The sequence below is a fragment of the Lithobates pipiens genome, unplaced genomic scaffold (assembly GCF_037356315.1).
Source record: "Lithobates pipiens isolate NorthernLeopardFrog02 unplaced genomic scaffold, aLitPip1_a1.2 Scaffold_27, whole genome shotgun sequence".
NCBI classification, from domain to species: Eukaryota; Metazoa; Chordata; class Amphibia; order Anura; family Ranidae; genus Lithobates; species Lithobates pipiens.
In genome coordinates this window covers 225,813,481-225,836,409 of record NW_027507788.1, presented here as the reverse complement: position 1 = coordinate 225,836,409, position 22,929 = coordinate 225,813,481, and the positions used below count along the sequence as shown (strand labels likewise).

General features: G+C 45.2%; 1 protein-coding gene across 1 annotated transcript in view; it reads left to right on the top strand.

The window, feature by feature from the left end:
- LOC143934578 (pancreatic secretory granule membrane major glycoprotein GP2-like) overlaps positions 1-16,681 on the top strand; it is a 36,987-nt gene extending 20,306 nt beyond the window's left edge. The window contains exons 5-10 of the mRNA XM_077458318.1: positions 3,442-3,596; positions 7,449-7,688; positions 11,333-11,489; positions 13,672-13,744; positions 14,108-14,140; positions 16,073-16,681. Of these exons, the coding sequence (XP_077314444.1) occupies positions 3,442-3,596; positions 7,449-7,688; positions 11,333-11,489; positions 13,672-13,744; positions 14,108-14,140; positions 16,073-16,137 (723 nt within the window). The 3' untranslated portion in view covers positions 16,138-16,681. The remainder of the gene's footprint in view (positions 1-3,441; positions 3,597-7,448; positions 7,689-11,332; positions 11,490-13,671; positions 13,745-14,107; positions 14,141-16,072) is intronic.
- Positions 16,682-22,929: the final 6,248 nt, after the last annotated feature.

Genomic DNA, 22,929 nt, shown 5'->3' with positions numbered 1-22,929 from the left:
ACCCTCCTGTCCTCACTTACCTGGTGTCCCTTGTCACCTCCAATAGGTCCCTCAAGTCTGCACCATTCCCCGAACTTCCTGGTTGTAGATGAGATAGTGAAGGAAGGGGTGTGATTGGCTCCTGGGGCTGTTTGGGGGGAGGGAGCAGGGGCGTGGCTTGCTGGGTGCTATGCGTATGAATGGGTGTCTCCTTAGTGACTGGCTAGATCATAGAGACACCCACAAACAGGAACTCACCTCCGGGCAGAAATAAATGACACAAATAACACAGTTCTGTGTTGATCATTAGATCATTAAATGTATTTAGTTTTAAATACAAGCAATATAAGTACCGCAATGTAACCTGGTTTCAGCCTCTTTCAGTCCCTTTACAGCAGAGCTCAGTTTGGGAAACAGAAGCGGCACAAAAATCCAGTTTATGTGTTGACAACAAACATGCTGATGGGAGGAGAGAGCAGAGTGACAGAGGGATGAGCTCATCAGTTCTCTGCCTTTCCTTTTACTGTGCAGTCACAGGCTGGGGGCAGGTCCAGGATGACCGGGGCTCAGAGGAAGTGGGTGGTGGGCATGTAAATCTCTGGAATGAAGTTGAACATTGTGGCACAACTTGCATCTCTGTTATCTTTTTATGGAATATTCATATAGATCTAGTTGTTTAGAGTTCTGATTTAACAAAACTGGGACACTTTCTTTTTTTACTTGTCAGGCCGCGTACACACGCGCGGACTGTTCGCCCAACCTTGTTCGGCAAACAGTTTGTCAAACAGTCCGCTCAAAATTTGCATGAGCGGACTTGCCCACACACGAGCGGACTGTTTGACGAACAAGGTTGGGCAAACAGTTCGCTCAACTTTTGAAATGAACGGACTCGCCCACGTAAGGAGGAGGCAAATCCGCCCACTTCGAGCGCGTGTACAGGTAGGCGGGGCCCGCGAAGGATACGTCGCGGGCTCCGCCGCCTGGAATGGGCTTAAAGGGGAACCCCAACGCCGAAAAAAATCGGCGTGGGGGTTCCCCCCAAGTCCACACCAGACCCTTGTCCGAGCACGCTACCCGGCCGGCCAGGAAAGGGGGGCGAGCGAGCGCGCCCCCCCTCCTGAGCCGTACCAGGCCGCGTGCCCTCAACATGGGGGGTGCCTTGGGGAAGGGGGGGCCGCGCGGCCCCCCCACCCCAAAGCACCTTGTCCCCATGTTGATGAGGACAAGGGCCTCTTCCCGACAACCCTGGCCGTTGGTTGTCGGGGTCTGCGGGCGGGGGGCTTATCGGAATCCGGGAGCCCCCTTTAAGAAGGGGGCCCCCGGATACCGGCCCCCCACCCTATGTGAATGAGTATGGGGTACAATGTACCCCTACCCATTCACCTGTGAAATAAAGTACAAATAAAAACACAACACAGGGGAAAAAAATATTTTATTGCACAGCCGGGGGTCTTCCGTCTTCGGGGGTCTTCTCGCCGGACTCCTCCGCTATGTGTGTGTAGCTCTTTTGCTAGCGGAGGAGTCCGGCTTTCTTCCTCCCCGCCGCCGGCCTCTTCTCCCGACTTCGGGGGTCTTGTCCCCCTCTTCGGTTCTTCTGCCGGGCCACCGCGCCTGGTCCGGTGGCCCGGTCTTCTGTCGCCGTCTTCCGTTCTTCTGTCGCCGCCTTCGGTTCTTCTGCCGGGCCACCGCGCCTTCTTGTAGCTTTTTTACAGGCGGTGGCCCGGTCTTCTGTCGCCGTCGACTTCCGTTCGTGTTCTTCTTGTTCTTCTTGTTCTTCTCCAGGAGATGTTGACACGTCGCTCCCTCCGGCCGGAATGCCAGAGCCGCGCTGTGCGGTCACTTATATAGTGACAATGGGGCGGGGTCACATGGTATATGTCACATGGGTTGGTCACATGGTGACCCCGCCCCCTTACGATGTCATAGTCCCCATGTGACATCAACCCATGTGACCAACCCATGTGACATATACCATGTGACCCCGCCCCATTGTCACTATATAAGTGGCAACGCAGGGCGGCTCTGGCATTCCGGCCGGAGGGAGCGACGTGTCAACATCTCCTGGAAGAAGAACAAGAAGAAGAACACGAACGGAAGGCGGCGACGGCGACAGAAGACCGGGCCACCGCCTGTAAAAGAGCTACAAGAAGGCGCGGTGGCCCGGCAGAAGAACCGAAGGCGGCAACAGAAGAACGGAAGACGGCGACAGAAGACCGGGCCACCGGACCAGGCGCGGTGGCCCGGCAGAAGAACCGAAGAGGGGGACAAGACCCCCGAAGTCGGGAGAAGAGGCCGGCGGCGGGGAGGAAGAAAGCCGGACTCCTCCGCTAGCAAAAGAGCTACACACACATAGCGGAGGAGTCCGGCGAGAAGACCCCCGAAGACGGAAGACCCCCGGCTGTGCAATAAAATATTTTTTCCCCCTGTGTTGTGTTTTTATTTGTACTTTATTTCACAGGTGAATGGGTAGGGGTACATTGTACCCCATACTCATTCACATAGGGTGGGGGGCCGGTATCCGGGGGCCCCCTTCTTAAAGGGGGCTCCCGGATTCCGATAAGCCCCCCGCCCGCAGACCCCGACAACCAACGGCCAGGGTTGTCGGGAAGAGGCCCTTGTCCTCATCAACATGGGGACAAGGTGCTTTGGGGTGGGGGGGCCGCGCGGCCCCCCCTTCCCCAAGGCATCCCCCCCCCATGTTGAGGGCACGCGGCCTGGTACGGCTCAGGAGGGGGGGCGCGCTCGCTCGCCCCCCTTTCCTGGCCGGCCGGGTAGCGTGCTCGGACAAGGGTCTGGTGTGGACTTGGGGGGAACCCCCACGCCGATTTTTTTCGGCGTTGGGGTTCCCCTTTAAGCCCATTCCAGGCGGCGGAGCCCGCGACGTATCCTTCGCGGGCCCCGCCTACCTGTACACGCGCTCGAAGTGGGCGGACTTTCCGAGCGGGAACAGTCCGCTCATTTCGAAAGTACAGCGGACAGGCCCACACACGGGCGGACTGTTCGCTCAAACACAGTTTCAGCGGACAGTTTTTCGGAATTTCCGAAAGACTTTGTCCGTCCAACTGTCCGCTGAAACTGTCCGCTGAAAGCCCACACACGAGCGGACTGTCCGCCCAAACACTGTTCAGCGGACAAGGTTGGGCGAACAGTCCGCCCGTGTGTACGCGGCCTCAGAGAATACACCGACATTAAGGCTGGGTTCACACTGATGCGGCCACGGGTCCCAGCAGGGGACCCTTTTCCAATACGGACCACAGGGCCACCCCGGAGCTGTGTGAGCCGGCTCCATTGAGAGCCGGTCACAGTCTCCTGTCATGCAAATTGGATGGGGGGGGAATACACATCCGATTCGCATAAGTGTGAACCCAGCCTAATGGTTACTATTTGCTATTGTGCAGATTACTGTATGGAGGTAAGTTTCCTGACCCTGTCTAATGACTTATCTGCTTCCTCTCTCTACAGATAAATTCAACCCACGTCACATACACAAATCAGCTGCTTATGTTTGCCAAGACGAATCCAATTCAAACAGTAAATGACGCTGTCATGAATATTTCCTGCACCTACGCGCTGCGTTTGAATGCCAGTCTTAATATGACACTACGCCCAATACTTGGGTAATTATTATTATTACATGCTGACTATCTCTTAGGATTTTCCATTCTAGCAAACTTTCAAATATCTTCTCTACAGTAGCAGGCATGTACTGGCCATCGGGACTACCGGGAGTTTCCCGGTGGGCCGATGGCTCAGTGGGCCACTCTGATGTTAGGGGGCTGGTGATGGGACACTCTGATGTAAGGGTATGCTGATGGGACACTCTGATGTAAGGGGGCTGGTGATGGGACACTCTGATGTAAGGGGGCTGCTGATGGGACACTCTGTTGTAAGGGGGCTGATGGGACACTCTGTTGTAAGGGGGCTGATGGGACACTCTGTTGTAAGGGGGCTGATGGGACACTCTGTTGTAACGGGGCTGGAGATGGGTCACTCTGATGTAAGGGGGTGCTGATGGGACACTCTGTTGTAAGGGGGCTGGTAATGGGACACTCTGATGTAAGGGGGGTGCTGATGGGACACTCAAAATGTGAGTGAGCCGGTCTGGATGAAGTCCAGGGCCAAATTTCTGTCCCAGTCCAGCCCTGTACAGTAGATGCTAAACGTGCAGGTCTGTAGTTACTAGTTGAAGACTTTAATCGCTTTTTTAAACAAAAGGTACTAAAGTGGCCTTGTGACCAATTACTGCCCATCCATAGAGGGCACACAGGCGCCACCTCCCCTATCCATGCCTCCAGCCCCCTGATCTACAGATCAGTGGTGCCGAGCCATGGATTCCAATGTGGGGGGTTTGAAGCACCTGTTTAGAGACAGAGGCTCTAATAGGCTTCAAAAAAGGGTGGGTTCGGAGCACAGAGCCTTGCTCCCCTAACTCACCCAGTTGTGTGATGATAGCCAGTGAATTTTCACTATTATCACACTATCACACTCCCTGGCAATCGGGAGGCAGGCCTGTGAGTCTTGTTTCCCGATTGGCCAAAGCATCAGGTGAACCTATTGGATGCCTAGTGCTTTGGCTGAAGAGGAGACACACAGTGGAGGAACCTGGAGGAGCAGACACTGGAGCTGACGTGGCCGCTGCCCGCACTTCTAGAGAGAACATCACAGCCTTGCCACACGAGCGGGTAGGTGCCGGATTACCGCCCGCAGAGGGGGTGGTGTTTCAGTTCCGTGCCCCGCCCCCAGGGGGTGTTGTTTGTTTGCCCCCCCAAAGAAGAACCCACCAGCCGCCACTGCTTATGACAAACATCAGAAAGTAAGGGACAAAAATATAACTGAGCTCAGCTCTCTGAGGATTCGTGGGTGTACATACATTTCCAAAACAAATCTTATAGTGTTAACTAGCATGTCAGCATTACACATTCACAAAAGAGAAAAGTTTTTATGGCCCGTGTCGCCTGCCTTCTCTCTACTTCAGTGGTGCAGCCTTCCCAAGGTGTTGGCATTCAGTGCTTCAGTTTGTCCTCTACCACACTGCATGGTTCCTTCCACCTCACCCTACGATGCTACATGTTAGAATTAAACGATCTTAAAGAATACACAAAAGAAAATCCTATAGAATAATATACATGAACTCTTTATTAAAGATAACAGGTTAACAGTTAGGTTAAAACCCAAAGTTGGGTTAAACCCCGTGTGCTAAGCCTTAATAAATTAGAAACAAAAGCTAAATGTAACTGAGCTCAACTCTCTGAGAATACATGGGTGCAAGAAATCCGGGCCAAGTGTTTTCAAGTGGCCCTGTCAAATTGAGAATAAATGACCCAGCAAGAGAAGAGTTTTTATTGCCCGTGTCACCTACCGTCTCTCTACTTCAGTGGTGCAGGCTTCAGTATGTCCTCTGCCACACTGCATGGTTCCTACCACCTCACTCTACAACGCTGCATGTCAGAATTAAACAATATTAAAGAATACACAAAAGAAAATCCTATAGAATAATATACATTAACTCTTTATTAAAGATAACAGGTTAAAAGTTGGGTTAAAACCCAAAGTTGGGTTAAACCCCTTTTACTAAGCCTTAATAAATAAGAAACAAAAGCTAAATTTAACTGAGCTCAACTCTCTGAGAATACATGGGTGCAAGAAATCCGGGCCAAGTGTTTTCAAGCGACCCTAACAAATCCAGTAGAAATGACCCAGCAAGAGAAGAGTTTTGATGGCCCGTGTCACCTACCTTCTCTCTACTTCAGTGGTGCCGGCTTCAGTACGTCCTCTGCCACACTGCAAGGTTCCTTCCACCTCACTCTATGACTTTACATGTTAGAATTAAACGATCTTAAAGAATACACAAAAGAAAATCCTATAGAATAATATACATTCATTCTTTATTAAAGATACCAGGTTAAAAGCCTAAGCCTTAATAAATTAGAAACAAAAGCTAAATGTAACTGAGCTCAACTCTCTGAGAATACATGGGTGCAAGAAATCCGGGCCAAGTGTTTTCAAGTGACCCTGTCAAATTGAGAATAAATGACCCAGCAAGAGAAGAGTTTTTATTGCCCGTGTCACCTACCTTCTCTCTACTTCAGTGGTGCAGGTTTCAGTATGTCCTCTGCCACACTGCATGGTTCCTACCACCTCACCCTACAACGCTGCATGTCAGAATTAAACAATATTAAAGAATACACAAAAGAAAATCCTAAAGAATAATATACATTAACTCTTTATTAAAGATAACAGGTTAAAAGTTGGGTTAAAACCCAAAGTTGGGTTAAACCCCTTGTACTAAGCCTTAATAAATAAGAAAAAAAAAGCTAAATTTAACTGAGCTCAACTCTCTGAGATTACATGGGTGCAAGAAATCCGGGCCAAGTGTTTTCAAGCGACCCTAACAAATCCAGAAGAAATGACCCAGCAAGAGAAGAGTTTTTATGGCCCGTGTCACCCACCTTCTCTCTACTTCAGTGGTGCCGGCTTTAGTACGTCCTCTGCCACACTGCAAGGTTCCTTCCACCTCACTCTACGACTTTACATGTTAGAATTAAACGATCTTAAAGAATACACAAAAGAAAATCCTATAGAATAATATACATTAATTCTTTATTAAAGATACCAGGTTAAAAGCCTAAGCCTTAATAAATTAGAAACAAAAGCTAAATTTAACTGAGCTCAACTCTCTGAGAATACATGGGTGCAAGAAATCCGGGCCAAGTGTTTTCAAGCGACCCTGTCAAATTGAGAAGAAATTACCTTTCAAGAGAAGAGTTTTTATGATTCGTCTTCCCTACCTTCCCTCCTCTTCAGTGCTGCAGCCTGCATACAACTCTATGGCATTCAGTCTTTCAGTATGTCCCCTGCCACGGGACACCACTTCTGGTTTATCAACGGCGTCATTTCAAAAACCTCAAAATCATTTGTTTTCCCACATGCAGGCAAACAGCGATTGTCTCACACGTGAGGTATCACAGTGAATGTCAGATCATGGGTAGCAATTATAGCACCAGACCTCCTGTGTATATCGAAAGTTGTAACCTAGGAAGGCTTTTAAAGCGTCGCACATGGATAGTAAAATTTACATCGTTTGTCTCCATTGCACCGGGCTTTTTGAGAGCGTGACATGTTTGGCATCTATTTACTCGGCGTAACATCATCTTTTATATTTTACTAAAAAAATTGGGTTATGTATTGTGTATTTTTTGCATTAAAATAAAAAAAAAAAGTGTATTTATTCCAATGAAATGGCCTTTGCAAAACCTCTTTGCAAATACCATGTGACATAAAAAAAATGGCAAAACCCACCATTTTATTCTCAAGGGGCCTCTGCTATAAAAATCTATAATGTTTGGGGGTTCTAACTCATTATCTTGCAAAAAATACAGATTTTTTTTTTCTTACATGTAAACAAAAGTATCAGACAAAAAGGCCGGGTCTGCAAGAGGGTAACCTTTTGTTGTTTGTTTATTTTCCAGGATTACAATAATACCCAGCTCTATAGCAAATGGAACATATACAGTCTACATGGTGGCCTATACAGATAACACGTACCTGACCCCTCTCACAGAATCTGACCCCCTGTATGTGGAGGATGCGATCTACATTTCAGTGGTCATAGCAGAGCTGAACGCCAAAGCCTTAAATCTCAAAGTCGTGAATCTGTATGCCTCCCCTGACAATACAAGCTCCCTCAAGTACTATCTTCTTCAGAACGAGTAAGTACACAGTACACAGGTTAGTAATTTGGGTTATTCGTTATGATCGCAATTCGTAAATTTGTCAATTCTAAAATTCGTAAATTCAAAAATTCAAAAAAATTCGTACAATCGTAAATTCATAAATTTTAAAATTCGAAAATGAGAAAGAAACTCAGAAAAATTGTAAGAATAACTAACTAATAATAACTAACTATTAAATTATAGATATTGAAGTTTCCTTTCAAATTTGGCTGTTAGTGAACGCAACGAATACGAATTTATCCAAAGTTACAAATGCCGTATCTAAACGAATGGAGCGTAACAAATTAATAATAATTAATAATAATAACTTTTTATTATTATTTATTATTAATTTGTTCCATTACATTCGTTTAGATGCGGTATCGTTAATTATGATAGGTATAGAAATTTCCTTTCAAATTTGGATGTTAGCGAACGTAACGAATAGGAAGCTATCCGAAGTTACGAATTATCCAAAATAAAAAATGCCGCCTCTAAACAACTAGAACGTAACAAATTAATAATAATAAATAACAATAATAATAATAAAAACTTATTATTATTATTAGTGGTAGTATTATTATTATTTATTATTAATTTGTTCCATTTCATTCGTTTAGAGGCGGCATTTGTTATTTCGGATAATTCGTAACTTTGGATAACTTTGTATTCGTTACGTTCGCTAACATCCAAATTTGAAAGGAAATTTCTATACCTATCATAATTAACGATATCGCATCTAAACGAATGTAATGGAACAAATGAATAATAAATGATAATAAAAAGTTCTTCTTATTATTATTTATTATTATTCATTTTTTACATTCCATTCGTTTAGATACGGCATTCGTAACTTTGGATAAATTTGTATTTGTTGCGTTCACTAACAGTCAAATTTGAAAGGAAATTTCAATACCTATAATTTAATCATTAGTAATTAGTCATTAGTAATATGATTAGTTATTATTTCAGATTTTAGAATTTTGGGGTTTTGGCATTTCGCATTCCAAATTCACAAATTTCTGAATTTTCTCATTTACGAATTTTCAAACATTTAAATTTACGAATATTCAGGAGAATTCGTTATACGTGTTTTCATTAATTCAGATATTAACAAATTATCTAATTTGTCAAAATTAGTTAAAAAATTAATTCGGAATGAAACGAATTGCACTTGTCTATTGGATTTAATTCATCTCAATGGGAAAAGCTTCAAGGAAAAAAAAAAATCATATAGGTGTGAATAGGTCTGAAGGTTGAAGAAATATCACAGTGCTTGTATTAACCACTTCCCACCAGCAGGGCTTCTTCTGGTTTCAGTCATTATACCAGGATGGTGGGTCCACCTACAGGCATCATCCCGGTATCGATCTCTTCAGCCAGCGATTCCCTATCTGGCAGAAGTGATCTAAGTGGCTAACCAGCCACTCGATCACTTCTGCGGGTGGCGAAACTGGGTCACACCCAACTCCAGACATCTCCACCTCTCCCGGGCTCTCCGATCCCATCGCGGAGGCCAGGAGCAATGCGACCAGCAGTGATGGCTGCCCTGTACTGTATTGACATTGTTCCCCTCTCTCTGTAACCCTGAAAACCGGACGCGATTAGTAGTTTGCCACTTACGGTTCCGCCCCTTTGTTTACCAGGCCATCGGGGGCCAGGTAAGTAGCCGATCAGACCGATCTCAGTCTGATCGGCTACATGGGAGACCAGAGGAGAGACCTCAAATCTCTCCATAAAGAGGACCTGTCATGTCCCATGCTGTCACAAGGGATGTTGTCCATCCTTTATGATAGCAATAAAGTTAGTACAAAAAAAAGTGTAAAAAAAATATATATTTTTGTATTAAATAAATAAAAATATTTATTTTTTTAAAGCGCCCCATGCTTACGAACATACGTTACTTCCACATGCATATGTAAACACGATCGAACCACACATGTGAGGTATTGTCATGAACGTCAGAGCGAGAGCAATAAATCACCAGACCTCCTCTGTAACTCTAAACTGGTAACCTGTAAAGGTGTTGAAAGCTTTGCCTACGTAGTTTGCCACCATTCAACGGACAGATGCAATTTTGAAACGTGACATGTTTGATATCTATTTACTCGGCGTAACACCATCTTTCATATTATACAAAAAAAATGGTCTAATTTTAGTGGGTTTTTTTTTTTTCTTTTAACCACTTAAGCCCCGGACCAATTTGCAGCCAAAGGACCAGGCCCCTTTTTTTGCGATTCGGCACTGTGTCGCTTTAACTGACAATTGCGTGGTCGTGCGACGTGGCTCCCAAACAAAATTGACGTCCTTTTTTTCCCACAAATAGAGCTTTCTTTTGGTGGTATTTGATCACCTCTGCGGTTTTTATTTTTTGCGCTATAAACAAAAATAGAGCGACAATTTAGAAAAAAAATCAATATTTTTTACTTTTGCTATAATAAATATCCCCCAAAAATATATAAAAAAAAATTTTTTTTCCCTCAGTTCTACATATTTTTGGTTAAAAAGAAAATCGCAATTAGCAATTATTGATTGGTTTGCGCAAAAGTTATAGCGTTTACAAAATAGGGGATCGTTTTATTATTATTATTATTATTATTATTCAGGATTTATATAGCGCCAACAGTTTGCGCAGCGCTTTACAATATGAGGGCAGACAGTACACTTACAATACAAAGCAATACAGGAGGGATCAGAGGGCCCTGCTCGTTAGAGCTTACAATCTAGTTTTATAGCATTTTTATTAATATTTTTTTTTTTACTAGTAATGGTGACGATCAGCAATTTTTATTGTGACTGCGACATTATGGCGGACACATCGGACATTTTTGACACATTTTTGGGACCACTGTCATTTATCAATGCTATTTAAATGCATTGATTCCTGTGTAAATGGCACTGGCAGTGAAGGAGTTAACCACTAGGGGGCAGTGTAGGGGTTATGTATGACGTTATGTGTTTTTTTTTTTTTTATTGTAGGGGGGCGTGGCCTGGCATGTGACGTCACTGACCGTCTTTCCCTATAACAGGGGACAGACGATCGGTGACAGGCTCACTAGGAAGCACGAGGAGAGGTTTGTTTACACCGACCTCTCCTCGTTCTTCAGCTCTGTGACCCAATCGCTGGTCCCGCGGTCACGGAGCACAGGACTGGGTCGGGAGAGCGCCGGCGGCGGTGCGCTCCCGACCCACGGCTGGGCACTTAAAGAATCATGTACTGGTACGTGATTGTGCCCAGCCGCACCATTCTGCCGACGTATGTTGGCGTGAGGCGGTCCTTAAGTGGTTAATTCATAAAAATTAAAAAAATTCCCCAAAAAAAAATTGTGTTTGAAAAAAGTCGATTTTTACATGTAGGAGTGAAGTGTCAGATGGCAAGTGGTTCATTTCTTGTGTATGGCACAATGGTGGTACGGAATGGCACAATGATTCCACCAATTAAAATGTATATTGAAAGCTTTTAATGCCCAGTATAGGGAACAATATAATGAATGCAAATGTTCACCTATAATATATAGTATAATATAATGATATAATGAACACAGCCCATATATTGTTCAGCTCTAATAGTATGTGCCAGTATTGTGTTCTCATCTTTAGATTGCAGTAACTGGAAGCTGATGAGTGTTTTCTGTATCCAGGTGCCCAGCTAGCGGCGTAGGCGCTGGCCTCCTAACAGTGAACAATAATGGATTCGGAATTGAAGCTCGGTTCGCTATGAAAGTCTTCCAGATTGCCAATTCTAACAGTGTCTACCTCTATGCGGACGTAGCGATCTGCGTCGGTAGTTGTGACTTGGTAAGACTCAACATTCACATAGAGGATGTTCTGTGATTTCTGTTGCCTGAAGAAGCAATTTAGGGCCCTCAAATCCCCAGGAATTTTCTAGCCCTGGATGAGCGGCCACTAGCCCGAGGGTGCCTGGTTTTGGGATTAGGAAAAGCATTTTTATGAATTCGGTGGTCCAATAATAAGGTTCATGAAAAAATCCTCCCTTCCTCCTGGTGACCAGAACTCAGATCTCAGCGACCTGGCCATATGTACACACAATTCTCCTAGAGTCTTATTTCTGAGTAATGAGGGGCCACCAGTGGCGGCTGCTCCTTGGGGTGCACAGGCCCCACCCCCCAGTCCATGTGTCCGGCCCCTAATCTACATGCAGGGCACCAGACGAATAGATTTCAATAAATTTTTGTTTTTAGAAGCACATGATTAGAGCCTGAGGTTCTAATTGGCTTAAAAGTCTAGTTGACTCAGGGAGTAGAGTCCCTGAGCTGAACCTGTTGTGTGACATTAGCAAGTTAATATTCACTAATGTCTTCCTGCTTCTCCTCCCGGCTGGGAATCCTAAGAACCCATTGGCTGGGAGTCCGAAGACCCAATTGGCCAGGAGGGGAAGTGATGGCCGGGACACGAAGGAGATGGAGGGGGGAATGGCTGACAGCAGGCAGATAAGACAGGAGGCTTGGTTGATGACAAACTGTGGATGCACAACAGGAAGCAGATGCCTGAAGATGCTGAGCTGGACTGAAGGAGCTGTAGCAGACTGAAAGAGCTGGAAGCGGGGTTAGATGAGCCGGTAACAGGCGGGCAGATCAAGTATAAACAGCAGACAGCAGCATAGACGGGTCACAGGCAGAGTCGGCAACAGATGTAGGATCAACATGGGCAGCAGGCAGAGACTGAATCTGGGGTGAAGGCAAGGTTTACAACAGGTGGCCGGCAGGAATGGACAGAAGAAGCAAGCCAGGTCAAGATCTGGAGTCAAACACAGGAAGCAGGAACATATACAGAACGCTGTAGACCAAACAGCAATTAGCCAGTGGTGAAGCTCCATTTAAATAGGCTGTTTGGTGCCAGCCATGGTGACAGATGTGCACTCACGAACGTGTGCGCCTGGAAACAGCAGCTGTACTATGCTAAAGCCTTTCCTAACAAAGACAATTGATGATTTAATGCTCATCCCTAACAAAGACAATTAATGGTGTCATGGTCATCCCTCAAAAAGACAGTTAATGGTGTCACGCTCATCCCTAGAAAAGACAACTGATGGTGTCATTCTGCCAGGATATATTGTAGAATAAATAGGTAATTGAGAATATGGCTTCAAAAGACTGAAACCAATGAGGATGGGAAAATGCAAACTATTTCAGAAAAGTCTCACCATTGGAGTGATGAAAGAACCTGGTGTGCCCGCATTCTCCACTGTTTCCATTGTGGGGATAACAAGGATAGAGGGACATGAAGTAATACAATGTACAATAAATAGATGATCGGGGGATATGTATTCAAGAGACTGAAATCATTTTGGATGGGGAAATGCAAACTATTGCAGGGAAGTCTTACCATTGGAGTGATGAAAACTGGTGTGCCCGCATTCTCCACTGTTTCCATTGTGGGGCTAATACAGATAGAGGAACACAAAGTGAATGTTGTGACTTTAGCAGAACTGGAGTGTTTCTTATGCCGCGTACACACAAGCGGACTGTATGGCGTACTTAGTCCGTCGAAACACATTTTGAGCGGACAATCCTCTCGTGTGTGGGCTTCAGCGGACTTTTTCAGCGTGCAGTCCGGCGTACTAAGTATTTCGGATTTTTCGAAATTCTGTCCGTCGTACTTTGGTTTCAGGGGACAGTACGGTCGTCAGTATGCTAGTTCGACGGACTAAGAATGGCGCATGCCCAGAAAGGATTTAGACGGCGGAAGGGTGCTTTGCTGTGTCTTGGACTTCCTATTTCTAGTCCCGTCGTACGTGCTGTACACGTCATCGCGCAAGCTTTCGACGGACTGTTTGTGCATCCGTGTGTGGTCAAGTCCGTTCAGTGGAAAGTACGACGGACTATCCGTTGGATTGTATGACGAACTAAGTACGCCATACAGTCCGCTCGTGTGTACGCGGCATAAGATACAATTTAAAGTTCCTTCATCAATTTAACTTGTCTGGAATTTTTTTTGAATTCCTTTTATTTCCTTACAGACCTGCAGCTCTCAGTCCAAATCAGATGATTCCCAGAACATTGCAGGGAGTGTCGGCCTCTTTTTGAATGCAGGTAAGTCATATCACGTGTCACAGTTTTGTTACAGTCATTTTCTGTGTTCAGTCACATATATTAAAGCCCAACTCCAGAAAAAAACTGCTGTCTTTGTTCCCGTTGGGGTGAATTTTTCCTCATTTCCTGTTTTGACACCTGTCACCCTGGAGGAAGTAAGGAGAAACAACCCAGACACGACAAAGCAGTAAAAACCCTTCACCGTTCTAATAAAAATTGTCTTTATTGGTCTTTATTGGTCTGTGCGTCCCGAATGTTCAACAATTTAACTTCTATGGTGTACACTACAAAATTATTTCAGCCTACAGTGAGGTCTGGTTGAGGTCTCAAATTAACATACAAATGTATATTTTTTATTTCCAGCTGATGGCACTTTTGGAATCAGTTCTGCGAGCAGTAAGTAAACTTACTTTTAATGGTTCAAAGTTACATAGTTACATAGTAGGTGAGGTTGAAAAAGGACACCATCAAGTCCATCAAGTCCAACCCATGTGTGTGATTATATGTCAGTATTACATTGTATATCCCTGTTTGTTGCGGTCATTCAGGTGCTTATCTAATAGTTTCTTGAAACTATCAATGCCCCCTCGCTGAGACCACCGCCTGTGGAAGGGAATTCCACATCCTTGCCGCTCTTACTGTAAAGAACCCTCTACGTAGTTTAAGGGTAAACCTATTTTCTTCTAATTTTAATGAGGGGCCACATGTCTTGTTAAACTTCCTTCTGCGTGTTAACATGTTAATCTCCTTTACAGCAACAATACCCTTATATGTGGGGGCAGGGCAGGTGGACCTCAACATCCAGCCCCCACATATGTGTCACTGTCTTGTTGTGGAGAGCGGCATCTTCAAAACTGTGACCGAGCTGTTACTGACAGCTTACAGTCAATAACCTATATTTAGGAATCGGTAGAATGGGCTCCTGGTGACATAGCCCTGTACGGCAAAACACTGTGCCTCATGATCGGAAGCCCCTCCTACTGGCCTTGTGTGTCCGGACTGGCTCGCCAAAAATCCAAAAGGTTGGGCTAGTTGGGCTAGCATGGGACACCAACATCTGGAATCACACCAAGTCTAAGAAATGGATGTTCAACACAAAGCAGTTAAAAATTTAAATAAATTGATAATTTATTACAAATTGTATTAAAATGTGGTACATATAAAAGATAAAAAAAAAACAATAGACATGAAAATCCATTTCTTAGACTTTTATTATTAATAGAAAGGGGTTAAAGTGGAGGGCCACCCTGAAAAAAAAAAAAATATAAAAAATTACAAAAAAATCTAAAAAAAAAAAAAAATGAAAAAAAATTCTTTTTTTTTACTTACCAGAAATGCCTGTTGCTAGGCACATAATCCTAATCTTCCTCTTCCTCCTCCGCGAAGATCTTCTTTCTTCTCTCCTCGTCGCGTTGTCTTCTGGGTAATGGGTCGCGCTGTGTTCTGGGAACTGTGTGTCCCAAAACACAGCGCGTCCCATTCACAAAGCGCTGCGCGACTCGCGCATGCGCAGTAGGAAACGGGCAGTGAAGCCGCAAGGCTCCACTGCCTGTTTCCCTTAGAAGGAATGGCGGCGCTGGGACCCCCGAGAGCCGAGGGACGGGTCGACCTCGGGCGGCCGACATCGCGGGCTCCCTGGACAGGTAAGTTGGCTTATTAAGTCAGCAGCTACAGTGTTTGCAGCTGCTGACTTTTAATTTTTTTTTTTTTTTTAAACGGCCCTCCTCTTTAAAGCTGAATTTCAGGAACACATCTAAATATACAAATAAAAAAAAAAAACAGATATGGGAGCTATTTTACCTGCTGAAGGATTTGTAATTCTGTCCAACCAGTCTACGCAGTACAACAAAAAGGATTACAGTTAGGAATATAGTGATGTCCTTTGCTTGACCTTGTCTGCTGATTGGGCAGTGAAGGAGCAGTAGCACACTGATTATACCATTTCCCTGTTCGCCAGAGGTGGCTGGTGCTCAATTCTTTTGGGGGTAGTGTAAATATTTATCGATATTAGTTTTATTATAAAAGCATTATGGTATAGTGTTATCAGCGCTGACTGAAGCGATCAAATGAGAGAGAGAGACGGTCCGAAGGCAAACAGTGAATTCCTCCAGTGATGCTCCATTCTAATTTTATCCAAAAATGAAAAAGTAAACTTTGGTTGGACATGCACTTTAAATTCGCTCAGTATGAAAATCTTTTATAAAAGTTGGCTTTCAACAGATTGCCACTGCAATGAAAACATAGGATTGTACATGAACAGAAGATCTTCCATAGGAAGATGGCAGCCCTTCCCGATCCATTCCTAATATCTCTTGTGTGTTGTTCCAGGTTTCTCCATGCCTTGGACTTTGTCTGCTCTGATCTTCTCCTGGATCTTGATGAAGCTGATGTAAACCCTCCGAGAACCGACCATCCCGGGCACCATGGAGCTTTGTCATATCGTCACCCCCAATGCTCTCAGCAGTTATGAAGGAATCTTGTATCTAGTTCTTTTTTTCTGTGGATGGTGTTGGCTGCATCATATATAATTCTACCTAAGATAAGCTTGCCTCTATGCCTCCTGATTATCTATCATTTTGCACAGTGATGTTTTGTCTTAAGCCCCATACACACTATCAGATTATCTGCTGAGTTTTTCCTTCAGATTTACCAAAACCATGTAGTAGAAGGGCCGGCCTGATTGCATACACATTGAAACTCCTAAGGTTTGTCCTCATATTACATGGTTTTGGTAAATCTGAAGGAAAAACTCAGCAGATAATCTGATAGTGTGTATGGGGCTTAAGAGGTGCCTGCTTTATACTTGAGCAATATATTTTATTGTATTTATTTTGTGGTAAGAATGGCTAATGGAGTAGACAATATATAGATATTTTGTATCACTGTAGAGCACACTCTGTACTTCTTTTACATATAATAAACTGCAAAGCAAAATAATTCAGAGTGTTTCTTTGCATGTTCATTCAAACATTGCAGGTGCTACGATTTGGAAAAAACGCATCATATCTAACTCTTCTCATCCACCCACCTAGAAAATGTAATATATTGCACCTCATTGGTCCTTAGATGTAGTAGTTGTATTTTTTTTTTTTTTTTTTTCAGGCTTTTCCCCTTTTTGTCAGAAACCATGAAATCAGGCCGAGACAGAAGTACAGTTAAATCACACTTGTTTAATAATAAAAAGAAAAAGAAAAAACATAGCCAAAGTTCAGTAACCGGAACGGATAGTCAGCCAAGCCAGAAGTCAGGGATCAATTTAGTGGAACAGCAAGCAGGATCTGGAGCCAGAAGGGATGTCAGCAAAGCAAGTCTTGAACAGGATCGCATTAGATAGTTTCTGTGTTGTTGACCAAGGCGAAAGGCAGAGATCCTCTGGACTGGATGGCTTAAGTAGGCAGGACTGACGAGCAGGATATCATCAACAGCTGGGTAACTGTGGAGAGAGATAGGAGCTGGCAACTGGCCGACAGCTGAGTGGCCAGATCAGAGAGGAAGGGCTGAGCCCAGCCCTGACACGTTTATTTTGACCAAGTGATTCAGAAAATAATACACTTCCTCTCCCTTTGTGTCTACAACATGCTATCTATGATTTATGTGGAACTCCAGTCTAAACATTTCTTGTTGTTTTTGGATAGAGTGAGGAAGTATTAATACCTCTTTTAGGTTTTTGTTGCTATGTGTGTCCACTGGGGAGACTTCCCACCGATTCCTATCTGAGAGGCTCAACACAAAGTGAGAATAATATCTATCCGAAATGAGAGTAAATCCCATTGAAGTTGTCAAATCCCTTTGAAGTTGTAATGGAAACCGGATCCCTCGGCCATAAGAGTCGCTAGTGCACTTGGGTCATGTTTGCCGCCTCTAGAGTGGGGTGCCCTGGCTCCTGATGCTGTCGACCATTTTTTCTTTTACTTAACATTTTTAACCACTACAATACCGGGGGGCACTTACTTTCGCCCCCTTCCTTCCCAGCCCAATTTTCAGCTTTCATCGCTCTCGCACTTTCAGTGACAATTGCGCGGTCATGCTACACTGTACCCAAATGAAATTTTTATCATTTTGTTCGCACAAATAGAGCTTTATTTTGGTGGTATTTATTCACGACTCCGTTTTTTATTTTTTGCGATATAAACGCAAAAAAAAGCGGAAATTTGGAAAAAAAAAACAATATTTTCTTTTTTCTATTTTAAAAGAAATCCAATAAAATCAAATTTTGTCATAAATTTAAGCCAAAATGTATTCTGCTACATGTTTTTGGTAAAAAAAAATTCCGTTAAGTGTATAATAATTGGTTTGTGTGATCACGGACATATGTACGCAAATGATCATGTACATATGTGTGCAGGTGATCACATACATATGTGTGCAGATAATCATTGGGACATGTGATTTTAGTGGGACATATGTGGGGGACGTGTGTTTTTTTTATTTGGGGACATGTGTGGTGACATGTGTATTGTGGTGACATGTGTGTTTACACTGTGTGGTGTGTTGTGTGTTTACACTATACTAGTGATCAGTGAGTAAAAAGCTGTAAAAACATCTCATACTCACTGATCATCAGCCGGCGGCAGCGTTCTGCTCTCCTCTCCGCAGCGACAACTTCCGTGTGAGGAGAGGAGAGCCGACTGCCTAGCAACTGGCTGTTTGTTTACATCACATGACGGCCGTGATTGGACATGGCCGTAATGTGATCTGGAGGGCCAATCACAGAGCCCTCCTGCTGATCCCAGATGTGCCGCGTCCGGGTGACACGAGCACATCGGGATCGCGCCGCTGCGCGGGCACGTGCGCGCGATCCCCCTCCTTCAGAAGGACGTTCCTGAACGTCCTCTCAGAAGTAGAGAGCTCCCACCCGGCCGTATATGTACATTGGCCGCGTGGGAAGTGGTTAAGTACTGCCACTGCAAAGCCACCCGCAGTTCAAAGCTTGTGGAGGATACCCTAAATGACGCTTCTGTGGATGGAGAGCTGTATTGGGGATGGGGTAGAGAATTATATTGGGAGAATCTGTACGGGGGAGGGGATATTTGGTTTTGGGGGCTAAGGAGAGATTTGTACTGGGGGGGGTGGGGGGTTGGTTGTGTTCTGCACATGGCTTGTGTGTTACATAGTCTTGATGTTAACTACTCCTGCCCCCTGCACACTGTGAATTATATACTCCAGGTCCTGTACTCTGTGCGTTGTGTACAAATGACCTTTGCACTATGTTTGTTACATACTCCCTGACCCAATGTGCTTTTTGCTGTTGCATTCTCCTGACCTCTGCACTCCATGCTTATGTGCTCCTGATCCTCTGCGGTTTTTGCGCTGCATACTCCTGACCTCTGTGTGTTAAGTTGGTCAATGACCTTCTCGACAGTACCTCGGGTAATGAAGGTAGCTGGTGGCAGTGAAAATAGTATGCTGATCTCACCATGGCAGCTTGATAAAGGACAGGGTTGGGCTGATGTGATGACTGTGGTGCACTGGGTCACCGGTGGTAACTTGAGGAAGATGGCGAACAAGCTGGTGCAGTGTAAAGGGTAAGAGTAAAGAGTGGGTGGTGGGTCTCACAAGATGCAATGCCTACCTCTATGGCCAACACTGTGCAGCAGGGCTGAAGTAATGTAGGATGTGTAGAGAAAAGAGACGGGTGCTCACGGGTGATAAAGTTGGTAACACTCCAAGGTTGGTTCTGTGAGGTGGGGTGCACGTCCTGCCACTGCAAAAGAGATCATGGAACAGGGTAACTTCGGATCAGCAGCACGCCCACACAGGAAGTAAAGAAGAAAGTCTTTATTGAAGCATAAATATAATAAAAGCAATGGATGGGTACAGGCAGGAGAAATGCAGGTAGGTTGACGCGTTTCACACTGTAAAAGTGCTTTGTCAAAACCGAAATGGTTTATTTATGCTCATGTTGGGGGCATGTGGCCTGGCATGGTTTCTGACCTGCTGGGCTGCATGCTCAGATAAGGGTCTGGTATGGATTTTTGGGGGACTCCCCAACATTCTTTTTTAAATGTTGGCATTGGGTTTCCCTTAAAATGCATACCAGACCTGAAGGGCCTGGTTTGGATTGGGGGGAGGACCCCGTGCTGTTTTTTTTTCATTGCCGGCATTATTTTGTTTACATTTCAGCTGTCAGCGGGGAATGCCGCTGACAGCTGATGAGTCATTCCTTGTTAACCACTTGCCTACTGGGCACTTAAACCCCCTTCCTGCCCAGACCAACTTTCAACAATCAGCGCTGTCACACTTTGAATGACAATTGCGCGGTCATACAACACTGTACACATATGATATTTTTATCATTTTTTTCACACAAATAGAGATTTATTTTGGTTGTATTTAATCACTACTGGGGTTTTTATTTTTTGCTAAAGAAATACCAAATATGTAGAAAAAAAACCTGTTTTCATAGTTTGTTCTAAAATTTTGCAAGCGGGTAATTTTTCTCCTTCATTTATGGTTGCACTAATGGGAACTGATAAGGTGGCACTGGTGGGTGGCACGGAAGGGCACTGATGGGTGGCACTGAAGGGCACTGATGAGGTGGCACTGGTGGGCGCTGATAGGTGCCACTGATGGGTGGCACAGAAGGGCACTGATGGGTGGCGCTGAAGGGCACTGATAGGTGGCACTGATGGTCACTGATAAGCACTGGTATGTGACACTGATGAGACAGCACTGATGATGCGGCACTGATGGGCACTGTTTGGTAACACTGATAGGTGGCACTGGTGGGCATTGATAAGTAGCACTGGTGGGCACTGGTAGGAGGCACTGGTTGGAACTGATGGGCAGCAGTGATTTGCACTGGAAGTTGGCACTAGTGGGCACTGTCAGGTGGCACTGGTGGGCACAGATGAGGCAGCTCCGGCTCTCCGTGTTCAGGACTGATGTCCCTCTGACAGAAGCCGGTGACCAAGTTTTTTTTTTCTCCTCACACTGACTCACTAACCTGATTACTGGCTCTGCTTACATCATGTGATCAGCTATCATTGGCTGACAGCTGATCATGTGGTAAATGGTTGGGATCGGTCCATTACTCTGATCTGTGATTAGCCGAGCTCCCAGGCAGTTCATGCAGCGGAGGATGCCCTCCTGGCAAATTAGGCCCACGCTGTAGCCATCTTTCGGCTATAGTGCGGGCGTGAAGGGGTTAAGGGCGCAGCAGCTAGACTCCCTGCCCGCTTCTTAACAACCAGCTATTCTTCACACACAATTCAAATCGGTCGATCATTTTTTGACTAATCCGAATTCGAAACGTTCCGAAAATATCTAATCATTTATAAAAGCAATAAACGAAGTGAAACAAAACAAAATGAATTCTGAATCGAATCAATTCAATGAAATTAGTAACATAATGAATCTATCCGCAACGTAGGTCATTTTTCTGTCCTGCACGTCTATTAAAAGTTATTGAGCATTTTTTATATTTCACTTTAACCACTTGCTTACTGGGCACTTAAACCCCCCTCCTGCCCAGACCAATTTTCAGCTTTCAGCGCTGATGCACTTTGAATGACAATTACACGGCCATACAACACTGTACCCAAATGAAATTTTTATCATTTTTTTTCCCACAAATAGAGATTTCTTTTGGTGGTATTTAGTTACAGCTCGGAGTTTTATTTTTTGCTAAACAAACAAAAAAAGATGCAAAATAAAAAATAAATAAAAAATCATGTTTCATAGTTTGTTATAAAATTTTGCAAACAGGTAATTTTTCTCCTTCATTGAAATGCACTGATGAGGCGGCACTGGTGGGCACTGATAGGCTGCACTGGTGGGCACTGATAGGCTGCACTGGTGGGCACTGATAGGCACAGTTAAGGCGGCACTAATAGGCACAGATAAGGTGGCACCGATAGGCACAGATAAGGCAGTACTGATGGGCACAGATAAGGCGGCACTGATGAGCAAAGATGGGCACAGATAAGATGGCACTGATGGGTGGCAGGGATGGGTGGCACGGATGAGTGGCACTAAGGGGCACTGATAGGTACCACTGATAGATGGGACTGATGGGCACTGATAGGTGGCACTGATAGGTGGCTCTGATAGGTGGCACTGCTGGGCACTGATGGGCGGCACTGATGGGCACTGATGGGCACTGGTAGATGGCACTGATGGGCATGGTAATGTGGCACTGGGGTGCAGCACTGTTGTTGAGGCAGATTGTGGGCACTGATAGGTGGCACTGTGGGCACTGATGGGGGGCACTGATGGGGGGCACTTTTTTATTATATATGTGGCACTGTCAGGGGCAGGTGGGCACTGATACGCTGGTCGTGATCGGGACTGATGTCCCTCTCACGGCCGCCGGTGATCGGCTTTTTTTTTTTCTCCTCGCGCTGTCAGTGCGAGGAGGAAAAATAGCCGATTACGGCTCTGTTGTGTCACATGATCAGCTGTCATTGGCTGACAGCTGATCACGTGGTAAGGGGTTGGGATCGACCCCTTGCTCCGATCCGTGATCAGGCGAGTCTCATAGACTTGCTGATCACAGAGCGCACCGTGCGCGCCCCTCAGGGGGCGTGCAGGCCGCTCGTGCACGGGACGATGTCAATAGACGTAGTTCCGGCAAAGCAGGTCCGCGCTGTAGGCGTCATTCGGCTATACCGCGGATCTCTAGAGTGGTAAACCCTTACAAACCACTTTGACCTACAGGTAAGCCTAGATTAAGGCTTACCTGTAGGTCCAAGAAATATCTCCCAAACCTACACGGTTTAGGAGATATTTACCCGAAGACAGCCACCGCTGTCTACGGCGCATGCGCCGTAGACAGCGGCGCGTAGGCGCACTGGGTAAGCCGCGGATCGCGGCGATATGCCGCGAGTGTCGGCTCCCGTGTGCATGCGTGGGAGTGACGTCATCGCTGCTCCGGCGAATCACAGCGCCGGAGCTGCGAGACCCACCAAGAAGATGGACGCTCGGGAACTACAGGGGACAGCGGTGACTTCGATGGCTCCTGTGTCAGGTAAGTGACACATAATGGACTACTATGCGATGCGATGCGATGCGATGCGATGCGATGCATAGTAGTCCATTATGCTTTACCTTTGCAGGGATTACTTCCTCTTTAAGCATTAATAAAATTGCTAACCACTAAACTGTAAATACAGTATATATAAATTTGCATTGGTATACATCCTCCAGGACAGTGCCCAGCTCACTATGCCCACTAGTGCCCAGCT